Source organism: Phragmites australis, chromosome 22, assembly GCF_958298935.1.
Source record: "Phragmites australis chromosome 22, lpPhrAust1.1, whole genome shotgun sequence".
Taxonomy (NCBI): domain Eukaryota; kingdom Viridiplantae; phylum Streptophyta; class Magnoliopsida; order Poales; family Poaceae; genus Phragmites; species Phragmites australis.
Genome location: NC_084942.1, coordinates 3,492,956 through 3,504,751, shown reverse-complemented (window position 1 = coordinate 3,504,751; position 11,796 = coordinate 3,492,956). Strand labels below are relative to the sequence as shown.

The 11,796-nt window shown below is 42.0% G+C and overlaps 1 protein-coding gene across 1 annotated transcript; it reads right to left on the bottom strand.

Annotated features, from left to right (window-relative positions):
* Nucleotides 1-8,604: 8,604 nt before the first annotated feature.
* On the bottom strand, nt 8,605-9,332 carry LOC133905533 (protein GL2-INTERACTING REPRESSOR 1-like). Its single transcript, XM_062347348.1, has one exon. The coding sequence runs from the start codon at nt 9,309-9,311 to the stop codon at nt 8,946-8,948; it is 366 nt and encodes a 121-aa protein (XP_062203332.1). The 5' UTR covers nt 9,312-9,332; the 3' UTR covers nt 8,605-8,945.
* Between the last annotated feature and the right edge of the window lie 2,464 nt (nt 9,333-11,796).

Genomic DNA, 11,796 nt, shown 5'->3' with positions numbered 1-11,796 from the left:
ATATATATCTATTTATTTTTATTTATTTTATAAATTTTTATTTATTTTTTAATACGAATCTTAATATAAATAAACAATATTGATAGCATATGTGTAAGAGCTAGTGAAATTTTTGCCACTAGCTTGTTTCCCGTTCTTGCCTACAAATTCATCCCCTAATTGACGTAGCGCCATCGGTGTCGCTCGTGCCGTACAGACAACCACCATGGCGATTGGTGAGGCAAGTACATAGCCCATCCACATTCAAATCAAGCCCTTCATTTTCCCTTCATGTGTGATGTGGTGCGACATTGTGTGATTGGGATGCACCTATAATGTGACAATGTCTGCTGCGCAACTACAAAAAGATGTAGTTTTTTAAATAAAAAATCGACATTAAAATTTTGTTCCTCTGATAAATATCTTCAAATAATGTAGTTTTGCAGCAGTTTGATAAATATACATGTAGTTCTGCGAAATTTGCCGCGTCCAAAATGAACTAGGTGGCCATCAGAGAGTTGTCCTGCCAAACTTTTTGGTATTGAACCAAAGGGTGGCCAAATGCTGGTAAGACAAGCTTGATGGACGTAAGGTCTCGCTCCAAATCTTTTTGTCTAATGTACATGTACTACTCCTAGCACTTTGTATAAGTACCATTAGCATCTCTGATAGTCAGTAACCGAGCTTCCATCGCCGTCGACCCTTCCATCTTTGTATAACAAAGTTGTATCTTTGTATAACAAAGTTATACAGAGGTGGACACAAATGTAGCAACCAAATTTTACAAGTGAACGACAGAACCTCATCTTAGATCTGCATGCCACGCCCCGGCAAGCATACAAGGATTTGGAAAGAGACCTTGCACGAATGTACCAGTCAGGATCTTGGTGTTGCAGTTGCACGGTGAGCAAGTAAAAGCTCACCTGATTAGGTTGGTGGGTGCATTAAATCACTTGGAATCGGGCAATTTATCATTCCGAGCCGACTGACACAAACGGCACTACACGGGCAGGCAATCTTTGTGTGTGCCGTGTGCCTAGAGGTGCTCCGTAAAGGCAGCATAGACAACGGAAGAATGCTGCGTTCCACTGTATATCCTTGCAGTGGTTCAAAAATGGGAATTATATATTATATATATGCGTAAAATTACACTGCCATTTCAAAAATTACTAGAATAAGTTACCGTCGCCCTAAACCTTGTGGGATTCGGTGGCCAGAGCATATTAAATGCATTTCACTGAGATCTCGTTCGTTGAACTTGCTCTCATCCGCTGAACAGGCGAGATCTTCATCGCTGCGACGTCGGATGGGCCCACCAAAAGGTGTGGCTCACTGTTCGGGCGAGACCTTTTGGGTATAAAATGTGGCGTGCGGCCCCGGCCGACGTCAGCACTGTCATTTCCACTCAGCCGAGTCGAGAGAGGGAGAGGAGGAGAGGGGAGGAGGAGAGGGAAGGGGAGGGAGGAGAAATTTTACGATGAAGCTCTGTCGAAGGAAAAAATGTATGTTTTTCTCTATTTTTTTACAACCTTGGTAGGATAGCTAAGTAGTGCTAGTTTTTGACACATGTTATATGTTATATCTAGGATTTTTAGAAACCTAGTATGATAGTCACTAGACGTAGGTTAGAATTTAGATCTAGGTTGGTTGGAGAGGCTCGAAAATCAAATCGGTTGAGGTTTCACTCTTGAAGCAGCCTCTCTGGATTCGGATAATCCGGGTTGACCCGGATAGTTTGGGTAAACCTAGAGAAACCCCATTAAATTGTCTTTCAAAATCGTTAGGGTCTATGGTACAATTTAGGTCTAGAACCCTTTGGATATGGCATATACATGTTAATATATCATAGATTTAGCATGCGGGTTGAATTGGCTGGAGAAAACACTTTATAACTCAACTCGGCCAGAACCTGGATAGTCTAGATTAACCCGGAGGATCCAGGTAAATAGCCTAGAGTTCCACATCGAGCCTCGCCCGGAGTGTCCGACCCAATCCGGAGTATTCGGACTCGACCCGGAGGTTCTGTGTTATTTCAAAAATGGCTAACCGAAAGCCCTCACCTAGATGTTCACCCGGAGGTTCCAGAACCCGGATACTCCAAGTTCAATCCGGAGTCTCTAGCCTCCTGTTACTTTTCCGGCGTTGTTTAGATCACAAGTTTCATTATTCCTCCGTATGTCTTACACCTTTAACTTGTTGTTATGCATATTGTAGCATATATTGTGTACTTCATTTATACTCATCATTCCACACGTTCTTCTTTAGTGAACGAAGAACCAGAACATGTCGCGATCGTGGTTGAAGGCGATACCAATCTACCCGAGTTTTGCGAGTGCTGCTCGGATAGCATAAGGCAAACCCTAGAGCAGCAAGGCAAGCATCTAAGCATACTTCTCTCAATAATTTGGATCATATATGTCTAATGTGATAAATATGCTTTATGTACATTATGCATGCGTTCCAGTCGATGTCGGGTTTATAATGGGTAGAACCTATGTTGATGCACTAATTCTCTTATCATAAATAATTATTTATCCGTATCCTTGTAGCTAGGTTTAATATTATTTTGTCTAACTTTAAATGTTGCTCATGATGCTTAGCAAGTGCTCAAGTCCTCGGTAGAAATTGGGCGGTGAAATATTTCATCGTTCATGAGCATATGCTTTAATTACTTCTACAATGATCACAATGATGGGTTGATGGTATTGGTTGGATGAGGATTGGTTGTACAATGATCACAATGATGCTTTAATTACTTATACAATGATCACAATGATGGGTTAATGGTATTGGTTGGGTTGAGTGGTGAGGATGAGATGAGATATGAGCGGTGAGGATGAGACGAGATGTGAGCGGTGTTAGGAGTGTTTCTTCTGTCTAGATGTGGAGTTCTCCTGGGTAGGTCAGGAGAGGAACCCAGACACCGTAGACCGCTTACATCGCTTAAGCACCGATCGTTGTTGCAGTTGTTTCTAGCACTTACTGTACTTACTACATGTTGATCTAATGGTAAGACAAGCAGAATACATCTGTAGCTGTGATTATTTGGACTTGAACATCGATAGTGTGAGTGAGCGAGCTTGTAGAAACACTTGTGATTGCTCTGGGAGTTAACTAAAGTAGGCTCTACATCGAGCGATGCACAATTCAAATTGTTAGTGTTTATTGGGAAAGATTGACATGAGTACCCCTTGTATGGACCTGTATGGTCGTGCAATCCGTATGATCATTAAGTTTTGTAGGTAAAGTTATACCCCCTGCAGGGTGTAAAAATATTTTGAAATGTCGCGCTCTCGGCCATGAGTATGCTTCTGTCCATTTGCATCAGTCGTAGAGTTATGAATGCGGATTAAGGTGGTTGATGGGTTGAGATGGTGCTTTACATATATCATTCATATTATTTCTTTTACATTATGTTCAGTTGATGTTTATGGGCTAATTTGTTACTTTGGTCAAGTATAGATACTCACACATATTTATCTCAAATTTGCTTTCGCATATGAATTTATTTAACCATATGACCATATTCTTGCTAACATCCCAATGCATAATTTTTGGAGTCGGGCTATTTATAAGTATTTATTATGGATTAAGTCTTGCGAGTACCTTTATACTCACGCTGCTATTTTAGGTGCTACTGGTGAGGAGAAGTTGGTCTTTGGCTACTTTACGCCCGTCGAGGGTGGTGGCGGGTATGAGTAAGCCACTACTTGGTGGTCGTGCTTTTGTGATGTAGTCTAAGGACATATGGCTCTATGCTTCGTTTGTTGTATAGTCTCTAGTCTTTCGCTGCATAGTTTCTTTTATTGGTTAGAAGTTGAGTTAATTTTTATCTCCTCATAGCACTCTTCTGTTGTAAATTATAATAACTCGATAAATGCTTAAGAACTTGTAATATAACTTTAATTACTTGCTCTTTTTTAAACTACGTTGTGATGCTATATGTTGGAGAGATATATATTCCGATCTTGAACACAAAACACATGCCGGGACTATCGAGGTGGTATTCTAGTTAATTATTGTAGTTGTGATTATACAAATAATCGACTTAGTGATTAATTACTATCTGAACGGTTCCTTACACCCGGGAGGGTTTTCGGGTTAAAACCCATATTCGATGTTTCGGATTGGTTGACGGTGACGTCTTTGGCGTTGTGCCCTCCTTAGGGGCGTCGTCTAGGAGTGACTCTCCTCGTAGGTTCAGCTTTTTACTGGGTCATCTTTGTGATGCTTTAGGGCTATTTTAGCTAGATAGCTTATCTGATGTATCTTGTGCCTTCTCGTTAAGCTTTTTTCTTTATTAATATAATAGACAGTTCTAAAGGTTTTTTAAAAAATAAGATATTTTCTTGTTTATCTATAGTTCCTAGAGGTTAGCGACTAAATTCAGCAAAAATCTCGATCTATGGCGATAAAAATGGACTAGTCAGTACGACGGAGAACAATATTAGTTGATGTGTTGGAGACGATGGAAGAGAACGGAGCAGGGCAAGCAACAGGAGGAATCAAGCGACAATAATAGAATGACTGAAGTATAGCATCCCTTTTTTTTTTTCTTGCGTGAGAGAAACTGACCACGAGCCATCATCGATCCATGTGATTGGTTTTTAAAGTACTCTTCGACATGTCGCACATAACTGTTCTTTTTTAGATGACTATTAAATAATGTTCTGGTAAGTAATTTGATAGACTCATTTTCCTTCTTTTACTTCATGCTGCAAGCTGCATATTGAAGAACGAGTCCTAGCTCGAAGCTCTGTTCCGTCATCCATGGATACGGAAAAGGTGGAGGCAACAGCTAGTACTATAAGCTAGAAGATTTAAGAACAATCTGATGAAGATTCGCAATGCATGTTTGAATTCGTGGTTATGCGCATTGCTTCAATTTTCGTTTTTTTTTCTGTTTATGTTTATTAACTTCTCTTATATGCTCCTTCGATCTAAAATATAAGTTTGCTTTAGTATTCGTGTTGGTCTTTTTTTTAGCTTCAAATGTCGATATAGAAAGAACTACAAGATCCATAACATTAGATTTCAAAAGAACAGATTTTCGTAGAAATTGCTAGTCAAAATATCATCTTGAAGACAGTGTTAATGACCTGAACGCTTATATTTTGGAGTAGGAGTATGCTATACGATTAAAAATGAACGCCAGAATTGACGATACCAAAGTCATGGACTCAGGGTCAATACATCCAAATAGACACTGCCGCCGAACGTGACGTGACGGCAATCTTACGCACGAAATTAAAGATTTACAAAGTCATGCGGAAGAGCTGACGAGATGTCGTTCACTGGTCATGCAATTCCCATGAATTTCTGGCATGCGTACAAAGAACCGAGAGGTGCGCGCGCTCTTGCATTGACGACTTTGCATGGCTGCAACTAACGTTCTTGGCACGGAAAGGAAAATTCCAAAGACGCAATGGCTTATCTTGGTACGGACGTATGACTTATTAAGATCGTTTATTTATATTAAAGTTTATGTTGAAAGAGTAGATGAAAAAAATTATAAGATAAGTGAGAGAATCGATTGATAGATAAGTATTAGATGGAAGGGATAAATGATCGAGATGGACCGTACATACCCAAGGGTATGCGGAGTTGCACTTTTGTTTTTGGCAGTTTCTGCAACGATCGATGCGGCGTCGCTGTTCTATACACTTCCACACTACTTACTACATCGATCGATCGTGCAAACGAAGTGCAGCTGAAGGGCACAATGCTGAGTTCTCGTTGCCCGAATGGAGCACTTGGATGTCTGCAGCAGCCGGAAGAGTTAACCCGCTGCAAGTCGGCCGTGTTCAGAGTTTCATAGCCAGAGGTATTCAGACTTCAGGGTCGTGCTCACCATTGGGCCTTTGCGGTTTCAAGAGTTTAGGGTAACATACAAGCAACGGATTTCTCGCTAGCCGAAGAGAATTTTCAGACTGATGAATGTCTGTTTGTGCCTGCATGCCAAGGGTTCCATACCAACTCGGGACAGTCTGCAAATTAATACTACAGGAGAAGCTAGCGGATGCATGCAGATGTTGTGGCCTGCATCATGCAGGTTCTGTTTTATCGTCACTTGTGACTGTGAGAATCCATCTTGGAGACGCGAGGCAAGTTGACTCTTGCAGAAGAGGTAAAATGTTTTGGTGAAATCGAGCAGGTTTTGCGTCGATCACTATATATAGCTATCAGCTGATCTTATTATCTTCAACAGCAATCTTATCTCTGTTAAAAAATCGCTCAAATACAAAAAAAAACCAATTGCAAAATTAATCATTGTTGGAACTTGGAAGCTTGGCCAGTAGCCCAGTACCTGAATTGAGACGGAGCAGTCGTTTTATTTTCTTTTTTCTTTTTAGATTCGGAAGCGTTCGGGCCTTTTGGGCTGCAAATATACTCTTCTCTGGCCCTTTTAGGCCCATGCAAATAGCCATATTCAGATTCGATTCGTGCGGACTAGTGAATTTTTTATTTTATATTTCTAAATTTTAAAAAATTGCATATATATACTATTGTAATAAAAAATTATAAATCTAAACTCTTGTCACCTGTTGGAAGGACTTGTCCCCCTTCCAACGTGTGACAAATTTAAAAATAAAAAATATTACATTTCAATACTCTTAAAATTTAAAACGAAATAGCCATGAAAAAATCTATAATGTAAATAATACTATCATCTAGATCTTTAAAAATTTTCAGGACAATTTGTACAATACACACATATCATCGGCTTCCTTGGGGTACGTACGTTAGGCTGTGCATGAATGAATGCGATGGACGCCCCATCGGTACGTGTGCCACTCACGTCTGTCTACGTACCACCACGATCATCAGCATTTTGACAATTTTGAATCTGTTTGATACAGTCTTCGTTGCTAGTTTAACGCTGTCTCTATACTGCAAAGCGTGGATCGTTTTGAATTTGTTTTCCATTTGGAACAGAGGGTAGAATCAATCTTGGGCTAAGTCTCCGGGCCGACCTATTTAAATTTAGATCAAATTAAAAAAACTACTGTTTCTACAATAAATATAAGGATTATTTGAGTCTAGTCTATTGAAGCCCAACATATCCTGAGCTTAGATCCGCCCCTGATTGGAACAATAGGGACTTGATCATGAAACCCGGCAGGCATGAGTCAGAATCAAGCAAGATCGAGATCGCGTATAGCACTTGCCGCTCCTGAAGTTGCCCATGGAAATGGGCAAATGGTTTTGGAATTTTAATTTTGTTTTATAATTTTTTTTAATTCATGGTGAAAATGTCAAACTTCATAAAATTTCATCGAAATTTCAGTTTTTTTCTCTCTACTTTATAGACCCTACATATTAGTTAAAAAAATTTCAGAATTAAATATTTCATTCCGTTGCTGAAATTTTAGTGAAATTTTAATCCGTAGGCTCTTGGTCAGAGCGCGCAGACAACAACATAACTCAGCAGGTGGCTTAGCTGTGCGCGCGCAGGAGGTGTAGACCTATGTCCTGTGCGCGTTATGGTGCATTTGTAAGCAGGCACGCAGAGCCGAGATAACTCCGGCTGGAGCTGGAAGAGGAGTACGACTCCTACTCTGCTACTACTAAATTTCTGTGACGCAGCAGCAGCAGCACGCAACGATGGAGCTGCATCACATCGCAGCGTCGTCGCGCTTGCACCACCGCACGCCGCCATTACTCGATCGGCTCCCAACCGCATGCATTCATGCTGATTTGTTACTACCCCGCGCAATTCAAGTCCGCAACTGCATCGCACTAGTGGCATCCCTATCTCCTCCTCCTCTTCCTCCTCCTCCCCGTCTCAGAGCCGGAGGCGGAAGCGTAACCTCCGAGTTTCTTCCTTCCGCCTTCGACGGGAGCTCTGGCGTTCGCTAGAGGAGGAGGGAGGAGATAGGCACCCGAGGCAGACGGTTTTCATGAGATGTCACCCTCTTCCTGCAAGCAGAGTGATTTCTGGTCCAGTTGCCAGTGACCTTTAATTTGTTAATTTTCTCTTGCATCTGTAGCGTCTGCGCTCAGATTTTGCATGCGCTTGATTGCACACCACATCATTGAGTAATGATGCTGTTTTCATTTGCTTCAGAGAGAGAGAGAGAGAGTTGCAGCGGGCGCCAAGGTCTGCACTTGGCAGAGATGCTGCCGCTGCTTTCAAGAATCCGTGGGACGGTGCCTGGAGTGAAAATTTCACTACGTCTTATGGGTTATCATAATTATTTATTTATGTTAATATTTATATTAAAAAGATTAATAACAAATATTATAAGATAGATAAGATAATTAACAGATAAATGAATACTATGTGAGAGATAGACAGACGAGATAACTCGTATGTCTATATCCTATACGGAGTTATCTTTTCCGACTATGCCTCGGCAGAAAAGTCATATCACCGGTTTTGGAACCAACGGTTAGTTAACCACTTTTAAACAGTAACTATTTCTCCACGCAAAACGCCCATAGAGCTAGATTCGATAAAGGAACCTGATTCAGATCGACCATACTCTCAACAGTGTCAACACGCGTTTCTCTTCTCTGGCACAAGAGCAGTATCAAACCACAGTCCAGCTGCAAAATTGTAGTCCAGCTGGAGCAAACCAGATTCGAGAACTCCAGACTAAATGATCGCACTGTAGGTAAAAAGAAGAAGAAGAGTGTTTCTGCATTTGCTTAATTAAAGTTCACTTGCATTTCTTCAGCTAAACTGGGGATTACAACTGAAACCACTACCATAACAAGAGAACCAGGCACCACCTACTAAACATCCCAACCTAGTTAATAACTGAAGATAAGCTAAGCTACTATTAGCCTGCTGATAATGAAGAAATCAACCCTGTCCAGTGGATGATCCAACGGCAATCACTCCAGCGCCCCGCGCTTCGAGATCCGCGCCGCCGTCAGTCCTGAGCTAATCGTCCGTGTGAGCATCCACTGGGCGGGCACACACAGTACACCGCCGCGCCGATGGATCTTTTTTCTCTCCTTCACTTGCGCTTGCCGCGCTTCTTGTCGTCGTCGACGCTGCCGCCGGCCTCGCCGTGGAGGAGGTCCACGAGGCAGGGCTGCTTGCAGTTGATGCAGGTGGGGTAGTCCTTCTTGGCCACCATGCAGTACATCAGGCACCGCGTGCAGGCGCCGATCACCATCGGCGACTTGCCGGCCGGACTGCTGCCGCTGCCGCTCGAGCTCCGGCCGTCCGAGGACACGCACGAGATGGGGGAGGACGAGTCGCTGTCGTCGTGTCCGTCCACCTCCATCCCAGCGGGGGCCGGCGGGGACAGGTTCAGCTGCAGCTCTAGCCTCGCGCTCCTCACGCCGCCGCCGCTGCCGCTGCCGTTGCCCCGGCTCATGGTTCACACTACGTACTCAACCGGCCTAACATCACAGCAAACACTGTTAGACTACAAACAATCAAAGCAGGAAACATAGACACATGCATGAGCTTGCACAGAGCAAATACACTGTTGTTACCTGAAGCCTGGAGGCTAAGAGGAGACGAGAGAAGAGAAGGAGATGAGCCTTGATGCGTTTGGTTGAGCGGCTAGGAATTTATATAGGGCCAGGGGTGTCAAGTAGGGGAGAGGTCAATGCTTCTCTCTCTCTCTCTCTCTCTCTCTCTCTCTCTCTCTCTCTCTCTCTCTCTCTCTCTCTCTCTCTCTCTCTCTCTCTCTCTATATATATATATATATATATATATATATAATGTTCAAGGAACATTGTCTAATTAATAATATGATCAACAACTTTTAACATCAATAGTTCAAAATAAACAATAACAATGTACAGTAGGAATGAAGTAGAAATAAAAACGTTTACCAAAATGAAGGAATCAACTAACAATATTGGTTAGTGTGTTGTAGCGAAGGAGAGAAATCCAAAGTCACTGACAAATGGTGGTTGATATTGGCAAAATACATGATCCAACCTCAAGGTCATGGATGGCCTAAATAAAAAAGAACAAACAAATCGATTTTTAGAAAAAGAATTATAGAATGACCTAATGAAAAGAAATATTAATTACTAAAAACATTACCTTTTAATATTCATATTTACGTACTCTCATCATGAAATGACAAAGCACAGCCTCATTAGTAACGTCATTTCTTCTTTCTCTTAGTAGGAAATAAGGCTATGACTCAAGTATTCATCGTCGATGCGGTTGCGTAAATATGTTTTTATAATTTTTATGGTTGAAAAGCACCTCTCAACTATTGCATTAGTGATAGGCAATACCAATACAAGCTTCAAAAGTTGATAAACCAAAGGATAACAAATATGTTTTCTTGTCTCCACTATTTTTTGAGGAAGGTCAACAATTGTTTGTATGTTAGAGAATATATCATCTTCTCGCACATCGACAATGTAGAGGCAAAGTTGGTAATCCCATGAATTAAAATCATTAGGATGATATTTTGCAAGGCCCATCAAATTCTCCACATTAAAATAATGAAATGAGTCCCTTGGACTAAAAACAATAGAGCAAACAAGGAAGTGAGAACTTGTCTCATTGAAACGGCTATCAACCTCTTGAAGTAGCCAATCAATAATATCATTAAAAATGACACGGGGTGGTCTGATGGGTGAGCGCGACAATATTTGGTGATGGTACAGGACGCGTAGGACGACCAGAGCAGAGTAGATATGTCTATCTGATGTCATGATGGGCTAAGGGTAGTTAGCTTGGTCAGGCGTAGGTCTACCACAAGGTTTGGCATGGTCCGTTTGTTTGTGCATGTTTGCCCCTGGTATATAAATGGGTGAAGACTTTGCTTGTGAAGAGTGTAATAAGTTCACCCAATTCATAACGTAATACATAGAACATATGGTTATTATCCCACGGGAGGCTCAAACCTGGATAAATCTTGGTGTTCTTGAGTCTAGCTTGATATACACATATAGGTAATGTAGATCAACACGTCCGTCGTTCGGTATACCTAGGATTATTGTCAGGGCTTGTCTCCCGACAGTTGACGCGTAAGGTAGTGGCGTGTTTTTCGCGTTTCTGCAAGTGTTGATACTATGATTGGGCTACCCATGTCCAGATCCCCAACTATTGCGGAGTCCTATTTCGAGGACCCCGGCCACTGTGCGCTCTTCTTCATAGGGTACGACCCAAACGAGCCCGATGTGCTTCAAGCATGGGACAATGAACCGGAGTCCGATGATTCCGAGCCCGAGCGGGAGGTTTGCATGGCGGCCCATGTAGCAGGGGGCAACAACGACGCTCGTGTCGCCGGAACCGAAGGCGAGCCCCAGGCTGTAGGCCAAGAGGGAAACCCGCCCGACGCCAGGCATAGGGGAGGTCCTACTTTGCCCTAGCAATAACTATTACGTGAAAAAAAGTCATTAGTGATGGGTGATAACCGGTATTAGTGACGGGTCACTTACCCGTCACTCTTATCATGTCACTAATGATAGGTCATTAGTGACAGGTCGTAATGTTCAGTCATTAGTAATGGGTCATAACCGTGACTGTCACTAATGACTAATGAATATTTTTTATATTTTTTGGACACAAAAAAGTCAAAAAATATATTTTTTTCACCCGAGCCATCCCAACGCAGGCCTATCTCATATGCCTCACAAGCCACGCTTTTTTCACATTATTTTCAAGTTTGTGTTCTCTATGGGAATCGAACTCACGACCTCCTACTCATGCGTGTAGTCACATTACCACCTCTGCTATCATATAGTTGTGATTGAAACCGGATATTTTATCCTTTTAACCTTCTTTGCCAAAGATCATTAGTGACGCGTCATAACCACGACCCGTCACTAATGACTAATTTTGCCAAATTTTGTCGAGGGTTATAATTTGATAGGTGACTTGGAGTG